This window comes from Delphinus delphis, chromosome 7, assembly GCF_949987515.2.
Source record: "Delphinus delphis chromosome 7, mDelDel1.2, whole genome shotgun sequence".
Lineage (NCBI taxonomy): Eukaryota > Metazoa > Chordata > Mammalia > Artiodactyla > Delphinidae > Delphinus > Delphinus delphis.
In genome coordinates this window covers 46,431,049-46,442,110 of record NC_082689.1, presented here as the reverse complement: position 1 = coordinate 46,442,110, position 11,062 = coordinate 46,431,049, and the positions used below count along the sequence as shown (strand labels likewise).

General features: G+C 34.3%; 1 protein-coding gene across 2 annotated transcripts in view; it reads right to left on the bottom strand.

The window, feature by feature from the left end:
* Window positions 1-2,629: 2,629 nt before the first annotated feature.
* The window catches only part of TFPI (tissue factor pathway inhibitor), a 69,067-nt gene continuing 60,634 nt past the window's right edge, over window positions 2,630-11,062 (bottom strand). Inside the window, exons 7-8 of one of the 2 annotated variants that reach the window (XM_060016455.1) lie at window positions 6,117-6,296; window positions 2,630-5,442 (exon numbers count right to left, since the gene is read on the bottom strand). In XM_060016455.1, coding sequence (XP_059872438.1) covers window positions 5,336-5,442; window positions 6,117-6,296 — 287 coding nt within the window. In that variant the 3' untranslated portion in view covers window positions 2,630-5,335. Of the gene's footprint in view, window positions 5,443-6,116; window positions 6,297-9,152; window positions 9,821-11,062 lie in introns of those variants that run through there. The other variant, XM_060016457.1, reaches the window with a different exon arrangement.

Here is an 11,062-nt window from a genome sequence, read left to right as displayed (position 1 = left end):
CATTACAGTATATTTATCTTACTGAGTTTGTTTATGTCCCTTCAAACTTTGTGCCTGAGGCAAGTGTCTCACTTGTCTCACTCTACTCCCAGCCCTGCCAGTCAGATCACATATTTCAGATAGTGCTGATACCAACCAGATATTTGGGACTAAATTTGTGAATCAAATCTGGTCAGTCAGAAAGTTACATTTCTCTAAACATGGCATTTGGCTCAAGGCTGGCCATAAGACATTTGGGTCAAAGAGAGGGAGGCCAGGATTTGTTTTTGTTTTTAAGTTAAGATTTTTATTATTATTATTACTGCTACTACTACTATTATTATTATTATTAAAGCAGTTTTAGATTCACAGCAAAATTGAAGGAAAGGTAGAGTTTTCCCATGTCTCCTCTACCATAACACATGCATAGCCTCTCCCATTATCATTATCCCTGACCAGAATGTTACATTAGTTACAGTTGATGAACCTACATTGACACATGATCACCCAAGGTCCATAGTTTACAGTATGGTTCACTCTTGCTGTTGTACATTCTATGTTTGGACAATATATAATGACATGTATCCATCATTATGGTATCATACAGAGTATTTTCACTGCCCCCCAAATCTTCTGTGTTCTGTCTATTCATCTCTTCCTCCCCCATGCCCCCAACCCCTGGTAACCACTGATATTTTTACTGTCTCCATAGTTTTGCCTGTTCTAGGCAAATGCCATATATTTGGAATCATACAATATGTAGCTTTTTCAGATTGGCTGTTTTCACTTAGTAATATGCATTAAGGTTCCTCCATGTCTTTCCATGGCTTAGTAGTTCATTTCTTTTTCGTGCTGAATAATATCACATTGCCTAGATGTAACAGAGTTTATCCATTCATCTACTGAAGCACATCTTAGTTGCTGCCAAGTTTTGGCAATCATGAATAAAATTGCTATAAGTATCTGTGTGCAAGTTCTTACATGAACATACATTTTCAACTCCTTTGGGAACACCAAGGAGCATGATTACTGGATGGTATAGTAAGAGTATGTTTAGTTTTGTAAGAAATTGCCATGCTGTCTTTCAAAGTAGCTATACTGTTTTGCATTCCTACCAGCAATGAATGAGTTGCTCTTGCTTTACCACATCTTTTCCAGCTGTTGGTGGTGTAAGTGTACCTTATTCAACCATCCTATTACGTGTGTAGCTCACTGTTGTTTTAATTTGCATTTCCATGGTGACATATGATGTGGAGCATCTTTTCATAAGCTTGTTTGCTGTCTGTATATCTTCTTTGAGGTGTCCGTTAAGGTCTTTGACCCATTTTTAATAGGGTTATTTGTTTCCTTATTGGTGAGATTTAAGAGTTCTTTGTATATTTTGGATAACAGTCCTTTATCCAATGTATGTTTTGTAAATATTTTCTCCCAGTCTGTAGCTTGCCTTCTAAGCTCTTGATATTTTGCAGAGCAGAAGCTTTTAATTTTAATGAAATCTAGCTTATCAATTATTTCTTTCATGGATCATGCCTGAGGTCAGGACTTTATTTCAATTCTTTGAGGTAAGAGAGTACAAACTTTTCTAGAAAACTTTACTCTGAGAGGATGTGGGACTTAAATTCTGGAAGTCATCTTGAAATCCTGTGAGATTAGAAAATAAAGGCAAAAAATGTTGGGCAGCGGAATCAGAGGTGAAGATAGATTGAATTCTGATGACAATATGAGGCCCTGAATCCAACCATAATGCAGTCAGATACCTTTGACTTTTTCAATTTTTGTGATAAAAAATATCCCTGTTTTGTTTCAGACTGTGTGGGCCAGAATTTTTCTCATTTGTAAGCAAATTGATGAGGAGATCATACCTGTTGTCCTAAAGCTCTATTTTATTTATTGTTACGTTATATGATTAAATGCCTGTGCACCTCTCTCTCTTTGGTAAGATGAATTATCATGTATTATTACTCCCTTTAAAAGTGGTCTGAATAATCCTAGCCAAGACTTCAGCTATGTGGTTAGAATAGTTCACAGGTTGGGCCTGAGCGGCTGACAAGATCAAGGTTTCCGGTTCTGCAAAGCAGAATGCAGGGAAGGCAACTAAGATGTGTCCATGTTCAAGTCCTTGAGAAAGAACTAAAAGTCAAAAATTGGAGAGAGTAAATACAAACGCTAACTTCATGAAAACGAGACGAGCAGGAAGAGCTGGTGAAAAAATCAGAAAGTCCCCTAAATAATTGGTTACTTTAATGTCATATTCTTCCTTCTTCTGGTATAAAAATTGGACAGGCCTCCTTCAATAGTCAGGATCGGAAGTCATTTATATAATATATTGTCATATGATATATATTTAAATATATTTGTACAAATATGAGATGATTGGTAGAAATATATATGGAATAAATTAAATGTAGAATATATGGATTATAAGGCATAGCACACTAATTTGCTGAGTAAGAAATCATAACACATGGATGCCCATTTATAACTGAAAGGATTATTAGCAAATTCCAATTAAAGGAGGTAAGTAGAGTGGAGCTTGTGGAATAATTTTTTTCTTTGTCTTAGAACTCTTTATCTTTGGAATAACTGAAGAGCATTAATTTTTATTTTTTGAAGTATAAAAAACTCATGAGTATAACAGTCATACTTTACTATTCAGGATAATATATTTTATTTCTTATACTGTAAAAAATAAAATCATTTGAGCAATTTTCAGCATACGTGGTTAATTTTGAACAGAGAATAAACAAAGTCGGTAAATAAGCATTATATGCTGTATAATGTAATTCTATATAAAATTCACAGTTAGATGCATTTGATTATGCAAAATAAGGGAAAACAATACCACCAGCGACAATCTTACTTAAAAACACAGTAAACATAATATTCACATGCATTAAACATTGCAAACCATCTCTCAGTGTGTGTCTTTCTTGACTAAGTAATGAAGCCATGAATAGTTGTTGGCGAAAATAGTCAACTCACCAATGTGCTGTTTATATGTCCTTGGTAGCAACTTGCAACTTGACCTAGGGAGACTTTACCCTTTATTTAAAGCTATCGCTATCCATGTATAAAAGATAACAGGAATATTTCACAAGAGATTTTGATTTCCAAAAGTTCCAAATTCCACAGCAGAGACTCAGTTTAAGGCAGTTACTTATGTATGAATATTTGAAATCAAGATATAGAAATTTTCTTAAGTGAACAAATTGACACTATTTTTCAATGATATAATTTTTACGCCATAGGGTGTATATTAGAACTTTTCATATTATGCCTCAAAATACAGTGATTTTATAGTTCACATCAGCTGTACCCTGACTTCACATGAATGGTCTGGAGGGGATCATATTTTTAAATAAAAAATCAGCATGAATAAACTAAGTAATTAAACATATATTCAGTGATCAGTGAATACCACTTTAAATTGAAATAGTCATGAAAGAGTAGTGTAGGTAAGTGCAAAAATATATATAAATATATCAAAATTGAGGGATGGGGTGGGGTTAAGTACCAATTACTGAGTCATCGAAGGTTTGAGTGGTGGAGAAATATATGAATTAATTCTTAAGTGGTTTCCAAGGTTTGGGGAAGGAAAAGGAGTGAATAGGTAGAGCAAAGAGGATTTTGAGGACAGTGAAAATACTTCGTTTGATACTGTAAATGGTAGAATCATGTCATTACACATTTGTCCAAACCCATAGAATGTACACCAAGAGTGAACTATAATGTAAACTGTGGACTTAGAATGATTATGTTTTGTCAATGTAGTTTCATCAGTTGTAATAAATGTCCCACTCTGTTGCAGGATGTTGATAATGGTGGAGGCCATGCATGTGTAGGGTCAAGAGTTATTTGGGAAATCTTGAAATGTCCTCTCAATTTTGCTGTGAACCTAAAAGTGCTCTAAAAAAATAAAGCTTAAGGAAAAATTTAAAAAAGAAAAGAATTAATAATGATATGAAGAATGAAGTAGATGTAAAAAGCCTGGGAGTTAGATGAACTTTATGAAAAAGGAAGCGTTAGTGTTTAGAAACTGATTGGAAGTAGTATATGAGGGAAAATAAGAAATCAAAATGGGTTCAAACTTTCAAGCCTGAGGAGCAGGCAGAATTATGATACTATTGCTAGAGAGAAGTAACTAAGCTAAACTAAATGGATAAAGTGGTTAGTTGTTTCTAGATGACAAGTTCAAATTTTAATGTGAAATTTGAAGTGAACATCATAGAATCTGAAATATCTAGAAGGCTGTTGAGATGTCAGGCTGTACATGACTCAGCAGCGAAGGAAAGGTATAGATCTGGATAAAGTGAATTAACTCCAGAGAAATGTTAGTTAAAAGCCTGAGAGTGAATAACACATATGTTTTCTAGTAGAATCTTCCTTGCTGATAATTTTCTCTTCCTTTTCTACAGAAATAACATGATTTTGTTTTAAAAGCATGAATTACTGGTTGCTTTGTGTGCAAAGCCTAATTATAAATGAATAGGTTTCAGGAGTTTTAAATATACTTGCTATTTTTGGTAAGAGAAAAGTTTGTCAAGCAATAAAATTAGGAAGTACATAAACAATTTCCTTTTGATTGCCACTAAGAAATTCCCTTTCCCACCAAGTCTTTTCTTATCATGATCTGTATTTAACACACAGCTATTCAGCCGTCTTTACTGATATGATGAGCCATAAGCAAATAAAAGTTACATCAATCAAAATCAGGCAGGCACATGACGTAGAGTTGACTTTCTTTGTTCAGATACGGTTTGGCTCAAGATTGTTCGAGGTACTGGTTAATGCAAAAGGAGAAAAAGTATGTCTAGGGAGGGAATCACATGACAGAATTCTGTTATTACCAGCTCTTTCCAAATGAGTGATCTTTCCAAATTGAGTGATCTTTATCAGAAGAAGATGCTTGCCACTATTTTAGATGTGAAACCCCAAAACCACTTGATCTTTAATAGTTGTATTTCTTAATCTGGACATAGGCTGTAAAAAATATAATTGTATACATGATCAAAACAAATAAGTGACAACACATTCTCAAATAGGATGATCACCAAATGGTAAAATGGACTGATTTGATGTCAGTTGTATGATAAATTGTAGTTATGGCAGATAGTTAGAAAGGGATTGAGAGAATAATAAGTTCAGAGTAGACAGTTAATAAGTTATAGCCATAGAATAAGCAATTTGACCAGATAAGTAAAGGAACTCTGATGCAAATGCATTAATAGCAGGTAATATATGCATAGAAAATTCATGAAAAATTCATTAAAAAGATTTCAGGTGAGAAAAAATAGGAATCATAATGAAAAGTTTTATCCAAAATATTTAGTAGAAATAATGTTGTAATGTAACAAATTTATATCTTTTTAACAAAAATTTCTTCATATGCTATTTTCACTGGCTGCTTCTTTCTTTTTCTTTTGGTTTTAATTAATCCCCCTTTTGATATTCTTTGGATAAAACCTAAAAAGGAAGATAAATAAATTTATGCATGATAAAGTAACAACATAATAAAACATTTAATCTAAAATTTCTTCAAATTATCTTTTAATGTTTAAAACCAAAAAACATGTAATTGGTTTAAAAGTCTTTAATTTGTCTATATCTTTGTGTAAACAACCTCTTTCTAAGGATGTCACTTTGCATAAATGGGTAAACGTTATTGATTTTTATTATTCACCTTGAGCTACAAAATAATACTCATTTTATTAAAGTGGACATGTGGCTATGTAGAGTTATAGATGATTTTTATTTACATATTAATACTCTATAAATATGCAACATTTTTATTGTCAGAAGAAAATAAATACATTAAAGTTTTGTGCATTAGAAAGCTTAAAGATATTTTGGTATAATCCTTTAAAATGAAAGCTTAGTATTTAAATATTAAAAGAATAAAATATTTTGTTTAAAATTGATTTTTTTCTATGAAGACACATTAAAAGGAATTACAGTTAACATATCTGGCAATATTATCAAAATGTAGTTGAAAAGGGGACACTTAGTTAAATAATAATACTGTTTCTTATTATAAATAGAACTCATTTCATACTTTCATAGATTAAAATTCATTCATAATTTCAATATAATTATTATCTTAAACACTAGTGAATTAATAGGAAGAATGTCCTCTATACCTTTTTTACAAGTCTTAAGACATGCTTTTTTAGAGGTAAAATTGTTTTCATTCCCTCCACATCCACTGTACTTAAATGGGCGGCATTTCCCAATGATTGAATTGTAGTAGAATCTACTCTCATTGGCTTGACATAATCCTCTGTCTGCCGGGCTCAGACACCAGGAGGGGCCATAAAATTCTAGAAACATCAAGAAAACATGGTAAGCCATATATGATAGTTAATCTGAAACTTTCATATTTATTGTTTATAGATTAGTCTTGTGGCATGTTTATGTAAAACAGTAATCTGAATGAATTAAAGTAACAAAATTCATGTATTTCAATTCTAGGAAAATGTTAAACCAATCTCCAAGTGTCCACTATACTGACACCTTTCTCCAATAAATGTAAAAGTAGGTACATTTGTTAAAGGAAAGTGCCGAGATTACTCTTTATGTGACAAAACTAGTTGTACATAATACAAACAACCACTATTCAACAATTTAATTTGTGAAAATTTATTAACCATATCAATTTTTAAAAAAATTATCATTGTTTACATATCATTTGTTCATGAGTATTCAACTTTGCAAAACAAGTCCTGATGAGCAAAATCCTTACTCATTGTATGACACAAACTGAAGCTGAGAAAGAGTTCTTTCCCTGACTAAAGTTCTGAATGATATAACATATCACAATTTAAAGCGCAGGGAATCAGGTATAGCAAATTCTAACCTTAAGCTTTGGAAAAGGAGCTCAGAAGAGATGATCTGGCTTAGTAATAAAGTTTTCTTGTGAATTGAACCATCAGTTCTAGATGAGTTAGATATTTTTGCAAAGGAAGGAATATTGCTAAAGGCAGGAAAGATCAGACATTTACAGGTTTAAACCAGACAGACAGGCTGGTCTGTCAATGGGACCAACCACTTTCAAAAACAGAAGGAAAAAAACCATGCAATTAGGGTAATGAAAGGATAACTCATTTCCTTAAGGCGAAGCAGAAAAATGGTTTCAGCCCAATGATAATTTTTAGCTCCTTCTGGAATTCCTGTCAGTGAGGGGAAGCTGGTACTCTTCAGTAGCAGAGCTAAACTGCTTGATATTATTATTGGTAAATCAGTACCGCAGGTAAATTGGAGGATGGTCAGGAATCAGTAAAAGAGAGCTTTAGTGGCTTTGCCAAATAGTGAGATGTGGTACAGCAAATGCAGATGAAGAGGATTTGCTAAATGTACATCACTGGCAGAAAACAGAACTTTGAGGAATCCAGTAGCAATGAAGGCAAATAGGTTGTGCAAAAAAGCAAGAAGTGGTTTGATGGCAAGTGAACCCCAGGTGAATAGACTAAAAGAGAAATAAAACAATTTGAGAAAAAAATGAAAAAGATCTTAAATTGATAAACACAATTTTATAACCTTCTGCCTTCTATGTATTTAAATATTAGAGTGTCTTGATATAACGTCTCATGTAAAGAGAAATTCTGGAACATATAAGAGAAGCAGTGGGAATACTATGGGAATAATTTATGATAAAACATTTTAGAAAGGTGACATTTTCTGTCAATTCAAGAACTGAAATCACATTTAAAATTTTTGTATTATTTAGTCTTTGACTAGGTGTGTAGACACTGTTTTTTTTTTGCGGTACGCGGGCCTCTCACTGTTGTGGCCTCTCCCGTTGTGGAGCACAGGCTCCAGACGCGCAGGCTCAGCGGCCATGGCTCACGGGCCCAGCCGCTCCGCGGCATGTGGGATCTTCCCGGACCGGGGCACGAACCCATGTCCCCTGCATCGGCAGGCGGACTCTTAACCACTGTGCCACCAGGGAAGCCCTAGACACTGATTTTAAAAGAAACTCCTAGGATCTATAAAACATCATTCAAAATCACGTAGTCTAATTTGTTTGGCCTCACCCCATTTGGGGGTTACAGTGCATGATTATTGCCATCATAAATCAAATTTAAAATGTACTTGGTGAGAATGTGTGCTTAATTTTTTAGAAAATGTCAAGGTCTTTTTGCCCCAACAATGGCTCAACTAAGAGGAAATTTCTAAGAACCTAGGAGAGATATGTTCTAATTGAGTCCAATATTGTGCAAGCTTATCCAATAGGTATGTTGTGGATTCTCATTAATCCACAGCCAAGAATATGAGATGATGAGACGGTTATCAGTTGCCACCACTTCTAATTCCATGAGTCATCAAAAGTCATCACCTATGTTCAGAAACAAATGAAATACCCCACAAGCAATTAGCCTGATTTGAGAAACAGAGAAAACAGAAGAAATTGCTATTCTTTGAAAAATTATCCTCAGAAAGTACCCACAGATGCTTCATAGTATATGTGTAAGTATGATGATATGATTTATACATCAATTTCACTTTAGCATTTTGTACACAAGATGTCATTAGCCCACAGTAAGTTGAAAATAATAATATGGATGTACTTGTAAGTTGTACACTTCTTTTCAAACGTTAGTTATTATGTCTTAATAGCAATGCCCTACCTAAAGTTCCTTATTCCGGGACAGAGAGAGTTTTCTGATGACAGGGAGCAAAATCATCCTTCTTTTTGCTTACAATCTAGAGTAAAACTGGCCCCATAACAAAATCAATGCCATTTCAACTTGAGCAAAAGTTGGCTTGGATATCTGGGGCTACAGTCCCTAGATTAAAGGTAACAAGGGATGTGTCTCTGTTATCACAGGCCAGGAGCCTCAAACATCTTGTGAAAGCTAGAACCAAAATGATCTCTCCAGTGGGATCTGAAACCATGGAGCATACACCACACAGTTTTGGTGGAGAGAGGTACTGCAGCGTCTGTATTCCTTTGGTGACCCAGTCTTCCAACAGTTTGCCACTGAAAAGAGCATGTTTTGCCAAACTGTTTTGCCAACGGTTTGCCAAAGAAAGAGCATGAAGAAGGCAGGGGATTAGTTTGAAAGCAAACAGACAGTTGACAGCACAGATCCATCAAAAAGAGTTTTTCTACCTGTTAAATTGTCCCAGGCATCAGATTGCCTCTACCCGAAGCTCTTTGTGACTTCTGAATCAGAGGATGTGTGGAATGCTGCTTTCTGACAGCCTGGCATCTGGTGTGCAGACTTGAATTGTCCCTCTTAACAGATAGCAGCTCCTACTCAGAAAGTGTCTGTCCATGACTGACCCGATGACAGCTGTTTGTCTATCTCATTTATTTGTCCTGTTTTAATCACTACCCAGACAGATCATCAAACACAACTCACATTTGACCCAGGTCAATATAGAGAAGTAAGAATATTTTGATTAGGGTGTTAAAGCTTGAAATTAATCACTAAGAATGTTGTATTTTAAATTTTAAAAATTATGTATTTAATAATGCAATAAATTATCATCAGTTGGGGAGTCTTCATAATGTCATTACTCTTCAGAAACATGAGTTATACCCACTACATAAACTAATCTATTTCTCCTAAAATCATTTAAACTCTAAGCAGTTAAGACTCTCATTGGATTATTTTAGCATAAACAACAGAATTAAAATAATGAAGCAGATGGTTTCTCAAGGACATTTTAGCTCCAAGGATGTTTTGGGTCCTTGATTATCATTTGATTCAATCTCCAAAGGTGAGGAAATAGAAATATTTTTGCCCGCTGTGAGGAGATAAGCTTGACTGTTTTAAATTAACATATTTATTCTAGATAAACACAGGCACTCACCTATTCAAAATCCAGACTTTGATATCTACAGTGAAAGAAAATATAAAGATTTTGAAGTAGTTGCACAATGTGATATTTTGGTCTAGATTATAATTATTCACAGAAATTTAAGATCGAATAAAAAGACGCTAACCTGACTTCTGTTCTTTTCCAAAGTAATTTAATAACCAAATGCATTCTGTCTTGATCTTGCCATTAATAACAATTTGGATAGCTTCCATTTAGAGGGTCTATGATAGATTTCAGAATTCAGGATCCACTTATATTCTGCCAGGAGCTGCCATGATGTAGTATGACTGGTAAACTATAAGGTGATGCTCCAGAGCCAGTTTTATATGTAAAGTGCCTTATGCAATTGCTTTGAAACTTATACACTAAACTTTGAATTTTGTACTCACTTGAATCTTTACTATGGTGTCTCTCTTACTGTCTCATTTTACATGCCTATATTTAGGCTTTTATTTTACCAACGAACTTAGGTTTTAGGAACTACCTCATCACTTGTTGAATAAATTATTTTTTGTCTTCTGAGATTGTTTTAGGGAATTGAATAACAAATCTTTCCTTTGAACAACAAATTCTTTTTTCCCATAATTTTATTGTGAAGAAAAACATAAAGATTTTTATTTTCTAATTATATTTTATCATTGTAAAATGTTGAAATAATATAAAAGTATGACAAATATAAAACAAAAGTTCTCCATAATTTGACCCTTGCCCTTTAAACCACCACCAGTGGTTTGGGAATATCTTCCCCCAAATCGTTTGCATATGCAAACATATTAGTATACTGTTCTGTCTCATTATTATATTTGATAATATTTTCTGGCTTGTTTCCACATTTCTTCATCTGTATACCTCATTCTTTTTTTTTTTTTTTTTTGCGGTACGCGGGCCTCTCACTGTTGTGGCCTCTCCCGTTGCGGAGCACAGGCTCCGGACGCGCAGGCTCAGTGGTCATGGCTCACGGGCCTAGCTGCTCTGCGGCATGTGGGATCTTCCCGGACCGGGGCACGAACCCGTGTCCCCTGCATCGGCAGGCGGACTCTCAACCACTGGGCCACCAGGGAAGCCCTACTACCTCATTCTTTTTAATGTATGCACAGTATTTAATTTTTTGAATTGACTACAGTATACTTAATCCATTATTGTGTATACATAGGTAATCTATTTTTTTCAGTTCCAGACAGTGGCTCATGAACATCCTTATATACTGGTTCAGATATTTCTAGGAGATATTTCTAAAATTAGAATAGTGCAAAAGCTA